The sequence below is a fragment of the Pleuronectes platessa genome, chromosome 7, assembly GCF_947347685.1.
Source record: "Pleuronectes platessa chromosome 7, fPlePla1.1, whole genome shotgun sequence".
Classification (NCBI taxonomy): Eukaryota; Metazoa; Chordata; class Actinopteri; order Pleuronectiformes; family Pleuronectidae; genus Pleuronectes; species Pleuronectes platessa.
This window is the reverse complement of record NC_070632.1, coordinates 25521207-25543521: the sequence shown is the minus strand read 5'-3', so window position 1 is coordinate 25543521 and position 22315 is coordinate 25521207. Positions and strand designations below refer to the sequence as shown.

Sequence of the window (22315 nt, the reverse complement as noted above, 5' to 3'; positions counted from 1 at the left end):
TCAGGGGACGTTCTCTACCTGCCCTCCCATTCAGTTCAAACAGACAGGGAACACACACACACAGATGATGCGATGTGTGAGGCGGTCATCACACACAAACCAGCGACTATCAGACACATGCAGGTGAAGAGCAGAACGACACAGAAAGAGACTCTTTGCTCTTCTCTCTGACCCCCCACAAACCCTGCTGGGACTTTATCTGCCATCAGACAAAGTGCTAACCTCCAGGACCTCCATGCTGCTCTGCTGGACCCCTATCCCCCCACACACCCCTCCCCTCCTTCACTGGTTGTTGCCAAAACACCAACCAGAGGCTGGGCTGCTCGTTACTCAGGCAAACTGGAAGTGTGGATGAAACAGAAACACCTGGAAAAAGATTATTTCTTTTAGATCTTTTTCAACAACATATTTCATTTGGAAAATGCAGGATACATTATTTATCATAAGAGAATATAATAGTCCTCTGTTCACTGGCAGTTAAACAGCAACACGTTTTTATCTTTGTGGAATTTCAGGTGAAATTAAACGGATGATAATCACAACATATGGGAGCTTGTTCAAGCAGCCGAGCTGAGCTGCTCTGATCACGTGACACATCTCACTCTCCACAACGCTCTATAATGCACAACCTCACAATATAGAGCTCTATTTAAGCTTCAAAGATTGTCCATCGCTCCCTTTACTTGCCGTCCTGCGTCAGTTTCACTGTGTCGATCAACACCTCCACCACCACATACTGAACTTTAGCAGTGTTAATGCCGAAACAATCAGATGATCCACTTTTGAGGATCAGTCACGTCCTCCATCTTTGTATTCAGTCTATGGTGTGTACAACTAAATGCTACACTCCAGGAAAGAGACAAACTTGTCAGTTGTATAAGTGACCAGAGATAAATCAGCAGCATCTACACTAGTTTGGATGTAGCCTTGACTTGTGATTGTGATGTAAAAGATCTTTTCCAAAGTTGAGAATGAACATATTGCTTTAAACAAATAATCAGTTCAGTGGAGACTCCAACCTGGACTCTGGGTACCTGCGTCAGGCTTTTGTGTCTAAATGATTCCCTTTATTCAAACAAAGAGATTTGAACACAACTTGTTTCGATATCATTTCCTTGAATTGTTAGTTGACCTGTGTGACACGAGGTCAAGTGAACAGAACTCTGCTCAGTTTGATGTGGAGGAACTTCTCGTTCACCTGCTGACTCTGTGTTTTCTCTCTCTGCAGTTCCTCAGCACGCTGTTTGCGCCTCTGAACTTCATCATGGAGAAGGTGGAGAGCATCCTGCCGTCCAGCCTCTGGCACCAACTCACCCGCATCTGACCTTGAGCACCCCCGCCCCCACCGGACCAGGACCAGGAAGCCGACCTCCATCCAGACAGAAACAGCTGAACTGAAACCCAGAATGCTGCATTGGACTGGACTGACACAGCTCTGTGCCAAGAGTTCAAACCAACCCGCAATCAGACGAGGACAACGGGAGGAGGAGTTACAAACAACAAGAAAACACAACAACAGAATCCAGAATCGGTTTTGACTTTATTTGATATGTTTGCATTTTTGGGGGGTTTTCGATCATTTACAGCTGTTCTTTTGTTGTACAAAAAGAGGTGATAAATTGCCATCATTAAAAAAGTGAAAAGACAAAAAATACAATAAAGGACTTTTTGTGTATTGCTGCAAGCAGCTTCTTCCAACAAGTTGATTCACTCAGAGCCTCACAACAGAAGCAGTTGACCGTCAGCTGGAGCTGCTGCAGGAGACAAGCTGGTAAATTGGATTATTTGTCTGTGGAATCCTTCACATCTTCCTCCAGCCACTGGATTAATGCTGTCATCCACAAAATCACACCTCACTAACCCGTTGAACCTGCTACTGCTTCGGTCTTCACTGATGCTGACGGAGGCTGCTTTATATGGCCACATTGAAGAAAACACTGACATTTTGAGAATACGGTCTTAATATTCAAAAAATAACGTCATTTAAACTGAAAAAAATATCTCGAGGAAAAATACATTTTTAGGAAATATCAGCAGCCAACAGAACAGGTATGAGGTCGGTGGGTTCTTCTGAATAAATGCAGTTTCTTGCACATCTCAAGTCTGATTTATTACTTATGTTGTGGAGCTGATGAGCCAAAAAGTATAGATTTCACTAATGAATAAATCAATCTTTAAAATGTAGAAGAGGGACTGATTCTCTGATATTGGCCTTCTAAAATGAGATGTAGTCAAACTTGTAACATGATTTCTCTCATAATATGACCCATAAAACATTTTTTTATTTTTTTCCTAAAATGAGTTTCTTTTCATCATATTACCTTTTTCTTGCAATATTATGACCTTCTCAAAATCCCGTTGTATATCCTTGAAGTGATCCTGGCGTCATCATAAGAATGTGACTTATTTGAAAGGAAGTTTGGTTCTTTACCGGAAAACAGAACTTTTCATGACAGTTTAAAATGATTGAGAACAAGCTCAGTTTTTTTATAAACTTAAACCTATTCTCAGTTTGAGAATCTGATCACTGTATCTAAATAATTGAGTGATCGAGGAGGTTTTGACAAATGAATGCTGCATCGATGTTTCCTCGAAGACAAAACAAAGGACACATTTCAGCAGTGTTCATAGATTTTCATGGCACACAGAAAGGAACAGATAAGGATAAATACAGTTTGTGCAAAAATCAAACGGGTTGTTTTAGAAAACGACCGACAAACACGTTAAGTACTTGATTTGTAGGTTAAGCTAAAAAAAGAAACTCCTTAAATGAGACTTGAGAATAAAACCGGGAACAGAAGCTGTCTTATTTGTGTGTGGTCCGTTCATCATGGTAACAATCTCAGAATCGAACACAGGGAGTGTGATGATTTTGACATGGAGGTGACTGATTATAAATCCTGGACTGAGTGAAATAACGTTATTATATAGGATGTGTGACCGGTCTGTGGGTTAAAGTTAATGGTTCCATACGCTATATATCTGATCTTTATTTACACAACATATTTACACTAACAAACAAAGCCAAGTGGGATGCCTCTATAAACAAGTTGCGTCTGCTTAAAGGATAAAAACAAACTCATTTCCAATCTGAATGTGTTAAAACGCAGGTTTTTACCTCATCCAATGAGTTGTGTTTACTACAGTCTAGCTATTGTGTGACACTAATATTTCTTCTTCACAAATAAACTTCAGATATTCTTACAGACGTGTGTAAATAAATACATGAAATGACTAACGAGGATTTAGAGATAACTTAAATGTGTTCAGACGCTGTTTCCTTGAACTGATGTTGACGCTGGTTTGGAGGCGACAAGATTATTAAGTGTGTTTACATGTACACAATATGATCTGTCTGCATTTTATGACATTTAAGAGCAGCAGATCCTATTACAAATGGAGTCCCAGACGAGCCTGCGCCACCTACAGGCATAGGGTAAGAATGCGAGGTCCTGTCCTCTTAATGGCTGCAGTAAGTGTTTAAACTTGTCAAATGTGACATTTTTAACTTCTATTAACCTTAAACATATGATCTTTTATCCGCCTAACACTGAAGACTTCAAAGTTTACACTGCTGGTCATTGGCACAGTGGACTTGATCTGCTTGTTTACGAGAATGGAAGATTTCCACTTCTAGAATTCACTGTCTTCAAACATTTCACCCATGTTCACCTTGTTTCTGTCTGATGGGACAGATTTAAGATTCCCCACTGCCCACATTCTTGCTCCAGCATCAGAATGGAAGTTCGGCTGATAAGATAAATTGCAGAGTTAAGGCCTGGTCACATACGCGAATGCAAAGCAAATATTGCGGGTCAGAGTTCACCAAAGTTGAACAACAGGTGAAGCCACGCTATGATTTTCCTCGACACAGGAGGCAAATGTTTCATTCACTCTCTTGCTCATTCAGATTCAAAGTGAACAGACGGCCACTAAACACTTGCGTATGTGTGAACAGGCCCTGAAGTGCGAAAACGTTTTTCTTTTCTTTTTCTTTTCTCATTGCCTGCAGGTGGCACTAGTGGTAGAACTGCAGAGGCTGTTACTTTCTTTGCCTATAGATGGTGAAAGAGGCACAATCACGCTTGATACGGTTATTATTTTTACCTGCTTGAAGGTGGATTGATCATAGTTACTTCATTGTTTTCATTTATATTTGACATAACTTATGAGCGCCCACCACAGGAATTATAGTTATAAATACATGAATAGAACCACCAAGTACAGTGTCTGTTAACCATTATGTTATATATATAAAATGGCTGTAGTGCGCATAAACTTGAGAGAAGCCTCTGAATTCATAAATTTTATTTGAAGCAGATGTTAAACAGTATGTGTGAAATCTCCCAGTGTACTGTTGTGCTGCATGTAATTCCACTCAGCGAATTACAGAGAGCAGCAGACTAAAGGAAAGCACGTCACAGTCTCTGGTTTAAGATGACACACGAACCGCTGGATGAGATTAACAGACTTTTTGTTTTACATCTGAAACAAATGATAATGTATGTGCTGTATAAGAGAGATTCTAAATGATACTGTTACAAAGTGGAAACACAAGAGAGGAAAAGAGTCAGCGATGACGACTGATGATAACAAATGATCTTAATCCTCACACGTGAGGTGAGGGAGAAAACATCCTGCGATCAGAGCCAGCAGCCGGAGACCTGGATAAGGACGGGCTTGTTTCTGCTTTGCATTAAACTGTTGGAAAATTTTGAAATTCTCAAGAACGACACAGTGAACGAGGCGACTCTGCCCCTGGTCACAGATCTGCCATAACTACAGTAGATTACATAACTTCAGATATATTTTCAGTGCACAGTCCTCGGGGCTGCTGTGTTTTTATATCTGTTTACCTCCGAACTGTCAGAACTCGGACCAGCAGATTTATTTCTACACCTGATAATTTCTGTAACTCTGATTTAAAGGTGGGGTGGCTGATTATAATAAAATACACTTTTTATTTGGGAAACCTGAACGCTGGATAACCCAAACAGCACAACACTGTTCCAGCCAATCAGCAACAAGGGGGGTCATATTCGTGCACACGACGGGGATGAAGTTGCACTGGGAGCAAGATGGTGTCTGAACGGTCATGAATAGTATAAGCTGATGGAACACTAGTGCTCTCTCTTGGAGACAATGTCATAATTCCTCTGCTTCTACTATGGAGGGAGGATGACTTTAAAAAGTGGCCTCAGATAATGTATGTATGTAATATCACCATTTCTGTTTCAACTCCTGTTAGCCAGTGGCAATGCTAAAACACTAACCTCACAGGAAGTCAACCCCACAATCGATTGCACAGTAGTGCTCCAAATGCAAAGTGCTGAAACACAACACTCACAGAGTTCACTGTAGAAGGTGTGAATTAGTGTTTATCGATATAGTTTCTTTTTGAATAAATGCACTGATCATTAATTTTAGTGATTACTCCTGTTGCTCTAATCATCTGGAGTCTTGAAGCTTCGTGGTCAGACACACAGACGTGGCCTGTTTGTGTCTCGTGTTTTTTTTGGCATAAACGTCATTTTACAGAGAATCTAACTACCTACTGTTTGATTGACAGGTGATCAGTGGGCGAGTCCCTTGCTGTCTCTCTACGTGACGCAGTGTGACCTTGCTGCTGTAACGTGAGAAGGTCAGTAGTGTTCAGTGATGGCGGCGGCGAGGTCACGTCTGGCCTTTGCAGGTGTGCACGTCAACCTGCTGGTGGCAGTCCTGGCAGTGCACGGCACAGCACCAGTGGAACTTGCACTCGCACTTGGTGGTCTGGCTGACCCGGGACGTGTCGTAGCCCCGGCCGCAGCACATCACCTCGCAGCCGTCCACTCCTCGGGACGTCCGGTTGCAGACCCGCCCTCCTGTCCCCATCGAGCCTGCAGGGAGGGAGAGAGAGAGAGAGAGAGAGCGTTTTACTTTCTACTGCAGGATGTTATGTGCTGAGCACCACAGCATCATTTTGTAGGAATACATTTTTGTTGTTTTATTTTCAATGATTACAGTTAATCATAGCTAATAATTTGTCCTCTAAGACAATTCGATCTCAGTCTTCAGTTAAGATCTGACAATATTATAGAGAAACCCAACAGTTTCCACAATGAGCAAACACTTTGGGGTCTGAGAGAAGAATCTCTCTCGTTAACTGGAAGAAACCTGGAACAGAAGCAGACTCAGTGTGCATGGAGGTGGCGTGGAGCCGCTCCGCCTGCTGAGGCCTTAATGAAGCCCAGGCTGCTTCGACAGCAGCCTTCAGCTCGTCTGTACTGCTGATCACTTCCTCTTGATGACAACCCATAGATTCCCTATGGGCCTCAGGTCAGGTGAGTTGGTCAATCAAACACAGAGACGTCTTTCTGGAGGTTTTACTTTACTACATGCTTCGACAAGCTTCATGGAGATTCTGATTTCCTCTTTCCCAGTGCCATAAATGGTGTTTTAATCATGTGACGTGCCTCACTCTCCACAATCCTCTACAACACACACCCTCACAGTTAGGTGGTGTGTCCCCTTAAATCTGTGGATGTGAGGAAGTCAGAACCTGGACTTTAAACTGTGACTGTTCTGCTGCTGTGATAAGCATCTCACATGTGAGCTGACAGAACTACTACTAACTGCTTTAATATTAGATGCAACTGTAATTTCAAAGTCTTTGAATGATCTCAGATCATGTTGATGGATTGACTTGCTGACCTGCTGACCCCTAACCCATAACCCTCACCCTTTTCAATATCTTAAACTGTTCTGTAGATTTGGTTTTCAATAAAAGAAAGAAAAATATCTGATACATAGGATGTCACAACTTCTGCTTCTTAAAGTTACCAGCTCCATGGACTGAATGTGAATTGTTTTAATAAATAAATTTATAATTTTATAATATATAAAAACACATCTCAGTAGTTTGCTTCCAACATGACACTGGATCCGTGGGACAGTGGCAAACTGGGACAGTGGAGAAACAGTCTGACACTGACAAAAAAAAGGTGACAAGCATCCTGGGAAATTACTCAGGATTTTAGACGTCCTGAAGAGATACTTATCCGAAAAGTGACCCTTTAACATGCTTCTCCTAAGTGGAATCAGGAATGTGACTTGGCAGAATATGAGCCACAGTTTGTCCAATCAGAATAGTTTCATAGGTTGTCGGGAGCCAATGGGAGCGCAGCAGAACACTGGCAGCGCAGTGAGGAGGAGACAGGAGGAGGCTGGGTAAGATGATGAGCGTTAAGACGATGGAGAGATGAGAGATTGATGATAGGAGCCGTCAGCCTGCGCTCCCACTCTTCATCAGCTGTTCATTTTACAGGAGACAACCTTCGCTCTCACACAAACGCACACACACAAACACACACCACTATCTCCTCATGCTAGACCGACTGGCATCGCTGACAGTGTATAAACTCACTGTGTCGTGTCTGCAGAGGTCATGGCTGTGGTTATTTGGGGTTTTATCAGGTCACATCAGAATAGACCATCGATCAGTACAGCACTCACCTCAACCAAACTGCGCTAGATTTCAGTCCACTGAATCTCTTTGGGTTTTAAACTGCTTCTCAGACAAGACGTCACCTTTTCACTGCTTTATGAGATTTCTGACACTTTATACATCATGACAATAACTGTTATTTCAAGCTCTCTATGACCATGTATTGGGAGACAGCAGAGGAAAGTGCCCTGACACGACACTGTAAACTTCCAGCTGAGCCAGAACCATCACCTGAGGAAGGTTGTGAGATTTGGCTTTAAGCTCTGGAAAAAAAGATAATGAGTGGACTTTGGTCCCTGTTCTCCGTCCATATGACAATAAAGCTTTGAATTTAGTGTATAAATAATCAATGTATTTATACTCTTCCATATATTATGCACAGAGAATCAAAGCTGAGCAAACAAACATTTGGCAGGATACCTTTTAGTTTGAGTCGAGGCGACACAAAATATAAAATATTTTAGTTTTTACACCATATTTATTTCATAAATTACTTTTTTGGGCCTACTGTTTTACTATAATGTCTCAGATTATTTTACATTTTAAGTTTGCAAAGTCATCTTTTTTTTAAGTTGCCCTCTTTCATAGCAGCAATGTTCATAGAATAACATCCTCTTTAGATTCAAAGGAAAAGCTAATAACTTTTTTCTGCAATGCTTTATATTGAGCTGAATTACAGAGCTTTTATTTTGAAAAGTTGTTAACTTGGGTCCGAAGATTATGTTAATATTCAAATTTATATATAAACCATACATGAGAACAGAAATAGAGCAAATTCTATTCTAACTTCACTCTGAACCATTGTCTTTTAATCTAAAGAAGCTCGGGATGATTAACACAGACCAGGAGAAAAGACCATACCAAACAGGCAGGTTTAGAACGAGCCCTGTGATAGTGACGACAACTTGCTCAATATCCAGTTCCAGCTCCTGATATTTATTTCTATATTTGGGTTGTGAACGAAACACACAAGCAGATCATTTCACTTTGGACGCAGGGAAATATTGACTGACAGGATTTGTGACAGATCAAATTCTTGATGAAAATACCTGAACGAAAAGAATGTGCAAACTATGAGCCTCAAGATGTGTGATATTTAATTCTGAATCCAGGTTCTTTCCTCTGAGCTGCTGTGGTCCAGATGCTAATCCCCTGGAGGACTGAACACGTTACTGTCTGACTGTGTTAAGTGTTGCTGAAGAAGAACATATGTGTTGAGTGTGTGTGTTCAGCTGACTTCTCCTGTATAAATAGAGGTTTAGAAAAAATGATGCGCTGACTTCAAGTGCCATCTCGAACATTGTTCTGGAATTCGCTGGTGTTTACATTCTGCTTCGCTCTGTGTGTTCGCCGTCTCTGCACCGTTCCCTCGCCAGGTAATATGTCTGGGCATGACCTGAAGGCCTGCCCCTCTCTGGCAGCGCGCCCGCCCGTCATCCACGGTATGCTGCTAGGGGTGACATCACGGCCAGAGAGGCTTCCTCACAGGCCTCGCTCTCCACGTCTGCTTATTGAATTAAGATGAGGGGGCGCCGAGAGATGAGTTTAGCACCTGAGCCTCACCGGGGCCGAGGGAAATTGATTTCACACTTAAAAGAGGCACGGAGGAGCCGTCTCACATCTCTGTGGGCCCTGGGTTTAAGTGTGTGTGTGTGAGATAGAGAGACAGAGCGAGAGAGAGGGTGTGTGTGTGTGTGTGTGTGTGTGTGTGTGTGTGTGTGTGTGTGTGTGTGTGTGTGTGTGTTTGTGTGTGTTTGAGAGAGAGAGAATGGATTCAGTCTGCATGTTTCAGAATGATTGACGGTAATTTTGCATGTCTTTGAGAGTTTTTTTTCAGTGTGTGTGTATGATTGGAGGAAGAACAAGGGGTTAATAACTCAAAGTGTGTGTTTCAACGGTTGCTCTTCCTATGTGTGTATGTGTGTGTGTGTGTGTGTGTGTGTGTGTGTGTGTGTGTGTGTGTGTGTGTGTGTGTGTGAGAAAAAGAGAATGGATTCAGTCTGCATGTTTCAGAATGATTGACGGTAAGTTTGCATGTCTTTGAGAGCTTTTTTTCAGTGTGTGTGTGATTGGAGGAAGAACAAGGGGTGAATAACTCAAAGTGTGTGTTTCAACGGTTGCTCTTCATGTGTGTGTGTGTGTGTCTGTACCCATGTTAAAGAGAGAGAGTGATTCAGTGTGCTTTATGTGTCACGATTGAGGGCAGGTTTACATGCCTGTCTCTGTGTGTGTCCCAGGGGAGCCAGTCCTCAGAGAGGGAGTAAGTGAGGTTCTCATGAGAGGCCCATGACGAACACACTGTCTGTGTGTGTTTGTGTGTTACTTCATCCTGCTTACATGTACACAGCCCATACAGCCCTGGTGTCTGCTGGGAAGCCCCCACTTGTTCTCTAAAGGAGGCCCTGAGACCTGCAGAGGTCCAGCAGGAGGTGAGAGAGGATTTCAGGAGGAATCAGAGACCTCAGCTCAGTGAGTTCACAATGTCAACTATTCATTCTCTCTATTATCTGGTTAACAGTATTACAGATACTCACAGCGGTGACATTTAGTCCAGAGATCATAAATATAAATATAGAAAAATATTTAAAAAATATATAAAACCATCTTTATTGTGAAAACATCCACCCGTTCCTCTTCTGTTCATACTAATGATTTATCCTCTATTTCTTCACCTTGACTGTAAATCAAAATTCAACTTGTTCATGAATCATCAGTAAGTAGACCTGCCTGCATGTCTCCTCAAGACTAAAACCCACAATCCAAAAAAAGACTACTGCACATATTGCATAAACTTGCACAATCACAGCCTCCAGTATTTACATTTTTATCTCATTACTTCTACATTCTGGTTCTATTGGTATATTTATATCTTACTGCTGCACTCTTACGCTGAAATTTCCTTAGGCTGCAATGTCAAATTAGAATTTCCTCCAAGATGTAAAGGTACATCTTAGCTAATCTTTAGATTTTGATGTGTCCTGGTGGAGAGGCAGTCCAGTGGTCTAGTGGTAGTTGGTGCGTTCACTGCAACCTGTAAACCTTAACTCCTCTCCTAGCGGTTCCTGTCTATCTAACACTATCCGAAACAAAAATAACCAAAACAAAAACAGGTTTAAAAGCTTCAAAAAGCAGTTAGTTGAGCCTCAGATATTCTGTCCCACTGCTCGCAGAGATCAAGCATCCCTACAAATTTACTCCTGTAATTTATATTTTTTTAATCTCCCATGAGACAGTCTGAGCCTCTAAATTCAAACTGTGCATCCCTGAAGATGTCGGAGCAGGTTTGACAGACTACTTGAGGTCATAAAGAGTTCTGAGCACCTTAAACGGCTGTGACCCGATGACGTGCATCGTGGCACAGAGGACATGACACACTGATGGAGAGTTCCCCGCCTCGCTATAACATCCAGGAGTCATTAAGTAAGACAGTTAAACTACATGGAAACAGGTGTGGTGGGAATCAAAGTATTCAACAGTCACTAAACAGTTTCTAAATTGGACTTTAATGGGAAGAGCATTGTTCAGACTTCCTGTGGACAGCGGAGGCTGCAAGATAATAGATGGTAACTAAGTAAAGCACTGGTAAATAAATATTGAAATAGAGAAATAAAATATGTCTTCAAAGTTAAAGTGTAGTCAACAGACACAATGTCACATCGACGCTGCATAGATAATCTATTGATAGTAGAAATAATGTAGATTAGTGATCCGCAATAAGGACATATCTAACAGATCATTTATTAACATTAGTATAGAATTTACAGACTATAAATGCACTGGCCTTAACGTGTTCATAAATCACAGGGAGAGCTGTGGCTGATTAGCTATGATAATGAAATGGGCCGAGATATTTAAAATAGGATAAAGTCTACACATGAATGGAGAGTTTCTCATTAAAGCTGCACAGCTGCAGGTCCAGACAGTCTGTGAATGGCCTGTGTGAAGGAAGACTTCAGAGAGGCTTCTCACTGTGACACACTGTAAACTAACTCATTGTGTGTGTGTGTGTGTGTGTGTGTGTGTGTGTGTGTGTGTGTGTGCGTGTGTGTGTTTGTGTGTGTGTGTGTGTGTATGTGTGTATGTGTGTGTGTGTGTGTGTGTGTGTGTGTGTGTTGTGTGATCTAACCTGCCCCAGGAAAATGCTGCTTTTGCTGGCCGACCGTGCCCTCAGGCGTGTGTGTGTGTGTGTGTTTCTAACAGTGGTGATTTATGGTGATGTGTGGTGCTCTAAGGTTTCAGCCTACAGAAGTGTGTAATGGCTCTTAAACTGGCCGACACCCGATCGCCACAGATCATCTGCTGCCTGGCAGGCATCCACCTCCTCCTCCTCCAACACACACACAAACATACACACACACACTCACACACACCTCTTCATCTTTTCTTTCTCTCTCACAGATTTCATACACAAACATTTTCTTTCTCACACTCCACTGTCCTGCTTCAGAATTCACACACATAAACAGATTTCACACACTTACACACATATTTATAGCTGCCTGTCCATCCTGACGACAGCGTCTGGACACCAGTGGACGTAAAGTAACACCATGGTCTCACTGCCTGCTTTAGATTAGTCATTCTACCAGTCTGATGAGAACTGTGTGACGTCTCAGGATGAGTTTTTCAAACCGAGACCAAATTATTAGATGGGTTTTATTCAGTCAGTGAAAGTGATGTTTAAAAAGTATGTTTTATAAACTTGCACTACAAAATAAAATGCATCTCTGAAGCTCTGAGCAGGAGAATTTCCTAAACCGATACCAAAGCTGCAGAATCACTTCAAGATAATAATAAAAAAAGAACAATATCGCAAATCAATTTATGATCGACACAATCAACACTTATGTTGTCAAAAGTAAAAGATACAATTTCAGACTAGTTCAAAGACACTGCCTCTATAATGACAACATGAAAACTCTTTACTGTTACTTAGAGCTTCAGAGAAATCAGCTGAGATCAAGTCCAGTCCAGTCTCAGTCCATCTCACTGGACACGTGGCAGGAGGACATGCATTGTTAACTCCTCAAAGACTCGAACGTCTCCAACCGACGTTACTTTTGGAATTTGAGAAGAAGCTTAATCGTACGGAAACAGCTTTTTACAGGTGTGACATCCAGTCTCACTCATTTTGATTCCCTTGTAAAACAGCTCCTGGAACGCGGATGCAGCCACACGGTGGATCCAGGATTATGATTACCACAGGATTGCTTAAATATACAAAATGCTTCCTCACATATGCAACCATTACCGACAATACCTCTATCGTTACAATGTCATTACTGCTCCCTTCATCTCTGTCAGACAATTCCATTGATCCACTCTACGTTCTACACTGTCATTTCTAATGAATGTTATAAATTGTGTTATTTTGTTGATGTGCCCTGTTACACACAGCATCTAGTGCACTTCTGTCCATTTTACATGTATTTTTTGGTAGTTTTCCTCCCTCTTGTAGAGGATTAAGGACGGGGTTTATCTTACCTTGTAAAAACCCTATGACAGAAATTGTGATTTGTGAATATGGGCTATACAAAGACAATTTGATTGATTGATTGAGAAGGATTGTGAATTTGTCATTTAACTGGCTTCACCTGCATTTGGCAGCTGATTTAACTCTGACTGCCTCCCTTTGAAACTGTGTGGCACGAGAAAAAAACACTGGAAGACGATAAAACACATTGGAAGCAGTTCTGTCAGAGCACAGGTTTGAGATGCCAAGAACATTTAATCTTTGATCAAGCGTTTGAAAACGTCCCTGGAAAATCTGTTCACACCCCTCCCCTCATGCATAGGTGGCTCAGTTCAACTCCGAAGCGTTTGTTTCTGTGGTAGTTCATATGACCAGGTGAGAACAGTGTCATTTCAACTCGAGTGGAACCACATAACCAAAGCAGGACGCCTGATGTTTCACACCTCAGGCCTTGATACAGAGAACAAAGGCCTTGCAGATGTGTAGGTAAATACTGGGCTGAATGCCGCTCTACCTTGAAATGTCTTCAAGGTTGAGCGGTTTGAATCTCTGGAACATTTTGTCTTCTGTGGTTAGAAAAAGGTTGAAAGTCTGTTTACCTGACTCGTGGTCTCGTATGCAGTAGTCTGGTGAGTCCTCAAAGTACACCAGGTCGTTCTTGCTAGGTCGTTTGAAGTGCGTGTGTGCAGCAGTGAAGCCGGTGCCGTACTGGTTGACGGCGACCTGCACCGCGCCGTTGTACCGCTTCCGTAGGTGGTCGCCGGTGCGTCTGAAGTCAGCCATGGCGAGCCAGCAGGTCCGCACGCTGCACGACCCACTGACGCCGTGACATTTACACTCCAGATTCATGAAGCGCTTCACAGCCTGTAGAGGACAACAGGAAATCAGTTTAGAAAAGAGAACTCTGTGTGGATTGTACAGTGTTGTTAACCTTTCAAATGTTCTGTTCTCTTGTGTTAATGATCAGGAGCTACTTCAGAATGGTCCTTAGGGAGTGCTCCTCAAACAGTTCTACAATATACAGTCACTTTTTATTGTTTGTTTGCTGGATGTTGTGTCCAGAACCTTTTAAAGTTAGAAAACTTTGTGTTCATCCTACCTGGTTAATCTGCAGTGAAGATTGTGAAGACTGTTTTTCATAAAATGAAACTGAATTTGCTTTATTTCTGTTATATCTGTGTAAGTTTGAATGATTTACTGAACTGGTGTCATTTTTTACTCATTACCAATCAGCTATTTCACAGGTCTGTTAAACAATCGAGCAACCTTCAAGTTCACAACTTTTCAAATCAAAAGTTCTATAAAACAAAAGTTGTACTTTTACTCGGAAGACATATTGCTAGAGAGGAAGTGATACTGTGAATGTTGCAGATCAGATGGAGAGCAGCACCCACTGCACCCGTGTCTGTGTGAGTCTGATAGTGTGAAATAAAAAGAATCAGATTGTCAAAACGATCTGAGGGAACAGGCTGTCGGTTGCTGACCGCTACTGTCTTTTACTACATGACGTAGAACAAGATATATGCTCTACTCAGTCCACAGACTGAAGCCCCACTGCCCCACCCCCACTGTCTGCTACTGGTCGTCTGTTTAGTCAATCTGTATCAATATTAAAAGTATCACATAATTTTACACTGCACTTCCCCAGCTCCGTAAGTGTGAAGCAGATACGATTAATTGTTTACGAGATAAACGTTCCACAGGCAGAGAGACGGACGTTTGCGGAATTAGCAGGAAGATGTTTGAAATGCTGAACAGCAGTTATAACTCAATCTATCTTTAAATTTGGATAAGATTTCATAATTTTTATTGTGTCTCAAGTCACAACATGAATCTGACTTGTAAATAGTAATGGCACACAAGTATCTATTTTTCACCCTGACAATCTTTCAATTCACACAATACGTTCAAAACAAGAAGCATGGCTTTGAATATGGACGAGTCTTGAAGACTTGAAGAAAATATCAAAAGGCTCCTCTTCTTTGGATTTAGGTTTCATGAAAAATTCCAAAGAGTTTGCGGCTCCAGACACCAAATGATTACAGATGGGTGGACAGATGTGTGAACTGACCGACATATCAATCACTATTTCCCCGGTATTATATGCTTGGGGAGATAAAAAACAGCCACACATTTTAAAACGTCCATCAACACGTGACGACTACATGTGAAGCTCAGATGCAGGTCGAAGCAGAATAACAGGTGAATGTTTTAGACGTGTTGTCGGGTCTGGCACAGCAGATTCAGATTAAAAAGCTCTTTGTGAGCATCCACAGATGTTGTACTTCCTTTATAACTCAAAGAACTTAACTCTTGATGTTCTTTACCACAGCTGACTCACTGCAAGGTGACATCTTTAAACTAACTTAAAGCAGTATTTTTTAGAAGAAATAGCATCTCAATGATTTCATCACTTGATTTCCTGAAGGAATATCTACAGCTGTAAGGTCAGCGCGTCCTCACCTTCCTGCCGGCTCGGTTGTTGTGCAGGTTCATGAGGGCCCGAGCATCCCTCTCCTTCCTCTCCTTGGCGTCCACGAAGGCCTGGCTGAAGCGCATGGCGTGCTCCACGTGGTCACTGCAGCCGCCCCAGTCGAAGGAGCCCTTGGCATCCCGCGAGGAGCCCTTCTTAGTGGGATCGCAGGAGCAGGAGTCCAGCTCACCCTGGCTGCAGGCCCGCGCCAACGTGTAAACCACACCAGCCGAGGAGATGGCGTACATGAAGGCCACCTCGCGGCTGCCTGTAGGGAGAGGGTGAGATGTTGTAAACAGGGAAACCTGCATCAGGAAAAAACAGGGTAATGCAGAGAAGAATCTGATTGAAACAGTTTACCACTGGAAACTAGTGGATATGATGTTATTCCTTTTGAGACAAACTCAGAGCCAGTCTCCAGCCAAAAGTTAGAGGTCTTTCAGATCTGTCAAGGTCATAGCTGACCATTAAAATGACAAAACAATAAGATATTTCAGGATTGCTCAGGATTAGGTTAAAAGTAATTTAGATGATTTGCTTCAGTAAGATTTAGCAGATTAAATCTCAGCTGTCAAGAGTCTTTACTTTTGCACGAGAGACTAGTCCACGTTTCAAGTGTGTAACCGTGTTGCTCACATCAGGAGCTGAGTATAAAGACCCATTGATTCCATTTTTTCATTGATTGAACAAGATTTACGTCAAAGGCCTGAGGCTTTGTTAAACAACAAATCTAGAAATAGTGTGACCATCAAATGTGTGGAGCTGGTGTCTGGGGTTCAGAGGAGTCACCTGAACAAATGGATGGATGTGTCATACAATATTGGGAGCAGTGAACACTGAGAACAGCTCCGGATAAGAATCTGCAGCCATGCTAACAGCTCTGGTCGTCATATACTAGTGTTAGCGTGCTAACACTAGCAAGTCCTGATGGCATTTTTTGTCATATGATTGTGTTAAGAAGTCTTAGGAATCATTGCCAATGTTTTTCTAACATATTAGCCTGAACACTGTTTACCCCTGAAGCTCATGAAGTGTTTTGTGGACCTACTCCTCCATGGGCAAAGTGCTGAGTAGATAATGAGTCAATTTCCATTTTTACCACAACTGAGCTTGATGGGAATGTCGTTAATTTGCATGTTATTAAAGTTCAGCATCAATTGAAAATGTGAGATGAAAAGTCACAGAGTCTGCTCACACGTTAACCTGAAGGGTTCATGAATGTGTGCCACTTTTTTGTAAATTCATTCTGAAGCCATTTTGTTTAGTGTGATCCGGAGATTAATATAAAATGTAATTAAACAAATAACACAGTAACTTCTTCACTCCTCTACAGCAATAATCTGTATTGATATGAAATGGGGGATCAAACCTCCACGTTTTATCTTCTCTCATTGATCTGGTTGGCTGACGGCACAATCACACCATGAAACACAGACTGATCTTTAAGATGTTTGGCCCCGCTGCTGCTACCTGTATGACCCATGTTTGTTGTTGTCTGCTCCAGGCTTTTATTTCATGCAAGGCCTGGAATTAAAGCTCTTCATCTACCTCCAAGGTGGATAAGCATCTAACGTTTACCAGCAAGGCCCTGATATCTGCCCTTATCTGACTCTCCATGTAACTGATGAGAGATCAAAGGGTGTGTATGGGTCACATGTGAAAGTTCTCACAGTGACAGGCAGTGAAAGGAGTGAATTCTTGACATGTTTAGAGCTGCTTCTTTTTAAATTTGAATATATCTTTTATTATTTTTAAATGTCAATATAAGTGACAAAAAGTGTAATCTGAATTACTCTCTCTCGACACAAATTACATTTCTTTTTCCATTTTTTTGTTTAACTGTTAGTCTTGTGTGAGATTACGTTCAGACTCTACTTCCAGTTTCTGGAGCTCAGCGGGAATTCACAGTGACCTGAGAGGAAATTCTGCAGACACTATTCAGGAGCGGAAAAGCAACTGCAAGTGTGTTTATGTTTATCTGAGGGAGAAAAAAATCTTTTTATTTCACATTTGATAATGTGCAATTAAATTTGTTTTTTCTATCTAGTATTTCGGATTTTTATCAAGACTCTAGATTTGAAAACAGCCAAACACAAGGGAGAGGATAGTACAATAGGTAAAGATCCCAAAACGCTCTCATTAAGTTTCTTTCAGTAACAATAAATGTGATTTTAAGGGTTAACAATAAAATTCATAATTTAAAAACTATAGTACTCCTTTCATGAGAGTATTATAGTATTATGGGAAGCCTCATAATGTCACAATGTTTTATCCTCAGGATCAATATTAACGTAAATAAATACATGAAATAAAATCAACTACATTTATAGGTTGATTTCTATTGAAGAAAAATGTACTTGCTATTCTAACCTGAATTCCATTCTACAAGCACATAACGACCAAATCCTCAGTGTGTTGCTTTGATTAGTAACTCTGAAGGATTAACAGATTCTTTTAATCATTATCAATTTTAAAAGAAAATATATATTTACATAAACACTAAGGTTGGGTTACACACAAGAGTACCGTTTTTGGGGCCTACCAGTCATTTATTCTTATATTTTAACAACTTTCCAATTTTAATTAGGTTATTATGCAGTATTTTTTCCGATGGCAAGTTCAAACATTTGAGAACTTTGTTTTAGATTATTTTTTCTTAAATGAAAATAAAAAAAATTTGTAGCGAAATTTCCTTCTCAAAAGAAAAAAATCAAAAACTTGTGATCACTGTATTTAAATCCTGGTATTAGCACCAGTTTTAGAAGAAAGAGACAGAAATGACTTCCAGTCCTGGCAAACACTCAGATATGTGTGTGTGTGTGTGTGTGTGTGTGTGTGTGTGTGTGTGTGTGTGTGTGTGTCTGTGTGTCTGTGTGTGTGTGTCAGTCCAGCAGCTAAGTTGAGCGTGCCTAACGAGGTTAATGAGGGGAATGCTGAGAGAAAAACTCCTGTGTAATTGTTTGAAATTAGCCTCCTGAAATTGACAATAAGGAGCTTCTGAGGGTGCCTTGACGTGCCGTGATAATGTTGTGTGACACGGCCGGGGCCCGGCTGGGAGGTCCGAATACCACACGGCTGATTAGAGGCCCCAACATGAAACAGACTAAGTCAAAGGATCCGCCTCGCAGGTTAAATCTCAGGGCATGGGAGAGGAACATCAGGCCGCCAGGTCCAATAAAAAAAGATTATGACTTGTTATAACAAGTCCTCGCAGGGGATACGCACCGATTCTAGCTCCGGAGATGCACAGTGACACATCTGGTTTGACAGAGTGCTTCTGTCCAGACTTCTCATCTGTCACAGGCAGTGACAGGCTGCTTATCACTGCTCAATTCTTCTTAAATCATTTCAATCCCTGATGCTGCTAATCGCCATTCACTCCTCAGGAAGAGTCATTTGTCACACTCTACAGAACATTTATATTTAAGTACCCCCCCCCCCCCCCCCCCCCAAAAAAAAAATCAGTGACTTCTCTCGTCTTCAAAAAAGAGAGAGAACCAGAGAGCAGAAACAGAGCGAACAAGCCGACGTGGAGCTTCAAAGTGGAGGGATTAGCCAATTTAGAAAAAATCTACATTTCTGCCATTTCTCTTTTGAAGAAGCTGAGTTTAGAGTAATTAGTAGAGCAACTGAGACAGTAGCTCAAGTATAAACATCACTATGATAAAACTGAATCCCACTGATTAAAAAAAACTGTTGTTGACTGTACAGGCTAAAATATGAACTCGAACAAACTAGGACATCATTGCTTTAATTATCAAATAATCTATGGATTATTTTGTCTATAAAATGTCAGAAAATAATAAAAAAAAAATGATCACAATATGAGGGAGATGTCTTCAGATTTCTTCTTTTGTCAAAAGCAATAGAAACTCAATCAAAAAAGCATATATATATTTTTATATATATTTATATTTGAGAAGCTAAATTGGTAAATATTATATTTATACTGCATTTGCTTGATAAATAACTTTAAATGATTGAGCAATTATCAGACCTGTTTCCTCCATTGGCATCTTGTCTGTTCCCTGTGCTAGACTGTACTAAACACAGAGGAACATATTAGCCCCCAACACGAGCTCAAACTGACAGCGAAACCAGTGGAGATGATAAATGTACAATTGTAAAGAGAGGGAAGGTGTGGAATGTGATCCAACCTCAGACAGAGAAATAAAATATTTTCCCCCAGGAAGCATCTGTGTTGTAGTAAATATAACACTTAATTGTTTGGTTTTATCAGCTTTAACTTCAGGCATGTGGTCAAACATGTTTGTCAGTGCGGAGAAATCGGTGTGCCGTTACACACGGGCTCGCGCAGGCGTTCATTTCCAGAAGATGCCAGCAGCACACAATGACCTGGAAACACGAGCCAGCAGATACAGTAGCAGGCAATCTAGTCAGTAACTTTCTACCCTCAGCCGTGCTGCGTTTAAGGCACCGGACGGCCCCTGAAGTCATTGTCTCATGAATAAGATGCTTTGTACACACACCTTCTGCATCTGATATCACTTACAGCACTGCAGGGCTGAAACATGGACCAACACAATGCAGCTATAATTATCACAGCATTACCTGGTCACTGATATCCTGACGACGTTTACTGAAGTTTCCAAAAGCACATGATAGAAAGTTACGTTCAGGACACAGGCAAATAATTGGTGTTGTCCCACAAGGAGAAAGGAGAGTTTTTAAACAAAGGTTCAGATTTGATCAAATGTAACTTCTTATTTGTTCGGAGAGGACAACTGTGAACCATGAGAGCTCAATGTGAGGACTGTCCAACTCGGTAAATAACAAATCGACCATTCAGCATTTGTCTACAGAGAAAGAGGGAACAGGGGTTGGATGGACATGATCTCATGGGTCCAGGTAACTGACTGGTTGAGAAGTCAAATTAGCACTGAATGAATTCCTCACTCATCTAACCTGTAAAACTGTGTCTGTCCTTCAGAGGGATCACAGGTCAACTACAGAGGAGCAGGAGCTAAGAGACACTCACTGACTCCTTCAAGTAGGACGCTTCTAGACTGTAGATGAATGCAGTTTGATCTCACATCCCCCAGATGACAGACAGCATTATCTGAACATCTCCACTAGTCCAGAATTGAAGTTTCCAATGAGTGGGGGACTCACTGCGCAGCAGCAGGCGTCCGAACAGGTTGTGGTCCCTCGCCGTGGTGTTGCAGTTCCAGCGGTGGCTGCGGAACTGATGCTGGCACTCTGAGATCCAGTCCTTCATCCCAGCCCCGATGACCTGCATCACTCGGGGGTGTTGGCGGCACAGCTGGCGCTGCTTGTTCACCAGGCCAGGGATGTTGTCACACATGACCTGGGAGCCCAGGGTGCCCATGTACCTGCAGAGCGGAGCAGACAGACAGAGAGGAAGCACTTTAGAAAGCTGTCTGCAAAATATGTCAATGTTCATTTGCCAGTACAGGCAGAGGGATGGACTGGTACATGATTTGATCAATATACTGTCTTTACTGTAATTATTCAATGGAAGAATGTGCAAATCACACTTTAAACAGTTAAATTTACAAACACAGAAATAGGATCAAATGAAGCAAGAGGGCAGAAATATGTTTTGCTGAGAAAGGTGTTGAAACCTCCACACTCCCAGGTCCCTGCAGAACATGAGGAGAGGCTGGTTGGGAAAGAGAACACTTGCAATCTGCAAGGATTTTATAAACGATTAGAGCCCAGTGGAGAAAGGATCTGTTCAAACAGCATCTGTGTCACAGCCAGTGTGAGCTTTGGGTTTAGTACACAGCTCTGGTGTAAATATTCATTAAAGACTCAGGGGCTTAAAGGCAGCAAATACAGAGAAATTATATTCTACTGAAAATGTTTCTATCCAAGTGTTCAAGCTGAAAGCTGTGGAGGTGGATTAGTAACAGAAAATCTCATTATCGTTATGGAACTGTTTCTGAACTGAATTTTAATACAACTAAAAAAAGTAAAAAGTAAACAGAGTATCAGTTAAGAATCAATTACTAAAAATTATTTTACACAAATCCCATTTCAATATTTCTGCCGACAGATCAATTACAACGTGTGCGCACTGGAGCGCTTTTTGTACGGCACGTAAAACGTGTCACTAAGAGAGCTTCAGTAAACTGTTGCATTTAAATAAAGATGTAAATAAAACGCAGTGATCTTCTTACCACCAGGACGCATCGACCTCGGCCGTCAGCCAGCAGATTGCCACAGATAGATAAAAACATATTCCACTTGGCAACAAGTTCATATTAACCAGTCGTTGTTCCTTTATGGATCTGGACGGAGCATTTCCACGGATGAAAGAAATATAAGAAACATTTGAGAAGTCACAACTTGCTCAATCTACAAAAATAAACAAGCTTGGATTAAGAAGAAATCACACTGGTGGACGGAGGTCTGCGCGTAAAAGCCATGCCACGGTGGGAACGCGCGTATGAGCGCGGAAAGTGAAGAGCGACTGTGTAATAGTCCGGCAGAGATCCTGAGTGGAGATAGGCAGATGATGTCCTATCAGGTTTAAATTGCTTTACACAAGGGGTGGGCAGACTCCCGTCTCAGGAATGAGGTGAAGAAATGAGATGTCTGAGAGTATCTGTTCAGGCTGGTTTGACACCAGACAGGCTTTGGCCCGCGTCCAGAGCGCAGCAGCTCCGCAGCTCAGGTCCAGACTCATGATGGGGCTCCTCACCCACACTGCACCGGGCGTTCAGGCACGGAACCGGCCGTGGGAGGATTCAGTCCCGCAGCCTCAGCCAATGGTGATCGCCTGAGAGAGAGAACCCGCTTCGATTTAAATGCAGGGAACAAAAATGGAGCAGGAGAGTTGGTTAGGAAAGGTACATGTTGTGCTGACTAAAACATTTTGGGAGTTTTGTGGTTGCAA

At 41.8% G+C, this 22315-nt stretch overlaps 2 protein-coding genes across 5 annotated transcripts in view; one reads left to right on the top strand and one right to left on the bottom strand.

Moving 5' to 3' along the window:
* The window catches only part of LOC128444771 (suppressor of tumorigenicity 7 protein homolog), a 58619-nt gene extending 56491 nt beyond the window's left edge, over nucleotides 1–2128 (top strand). For all 3 annotated transcript variants that reach the window (XM_053427426.1, XM_053427424.1, XM_053427423.1), the window contains one exon: nucleotides 1229–2128. In XM_053427426.1, coding sequence (XP_053283401.1) covers nucleotides 1229–1324 — 96 coding nt within the window. In that variant the 3' untranslated portion in view covers nucleotides 1325–2128. The remainder of the gene's footprint in view (nucleotides 1–1228) is intronic.
* On the bottom strand, nucleotides 1522–21996 carry wnt2 (wingless-type MMTV integration site family member 2). 2 transcript variants are annotated; one of them, XM_053427427.1, is made up of 6 exons: nucleotides 21597–21996; nucleotides 20566–20786; nucleotides 15423–15700; nucleotides 13559–13823; nucleotides 5685–5879; nucleotides 1522–5033 (listed from the first exon to the last, which is right to left on the bottom strand). In XM_053427427.1, exons 1-6 carry the CDS (start codon nucleotides 21677–21679, stop codon nucleotides 4942–4944), a joined length of 1134 nt encoding a protein of 377 aa, XP_053283402.1. In that variant the 5' UTR covers nucleotides 21680–21996; the 3' UTR covers nucleotides 1522–4941. The 2 variants fall into 2 exon arrangements, with proteins under 2 accessions (XP_053283402.1, XP_053283403.1); XM_053427428.1 differs by having other exon boundaries at nucleotides 1522–5879.
* Between the last annotated feature and the right edge of the window lie 319 nt (nucleotides 21997–22315).

Bases quoted from the DNA above. Each gene is read 5' to 3' on its own strand.
- wnt2 (XM_053427427.1), bottom strand. From the start codon at position 21,679: ATGAACTTGTTGCCAAGTGGAATATGTTTTTATCTATCTGTGGCAATC. The intron at 20,787-21,596 runs GTAAGAAGATCA...TCCGCTCTGCAG, and splicing joins GAGGTCGATGCGTCCTGGTG to GTACATGGGCACCCTGGGCT. The intron at 13,824-15,422 runs GTGAGGACGCGC...TGTCCTCTACAG, and splicing joins ACAACCGAGCCGGCAGGAAG to GCTGTGAAGCGCTTCATGAA.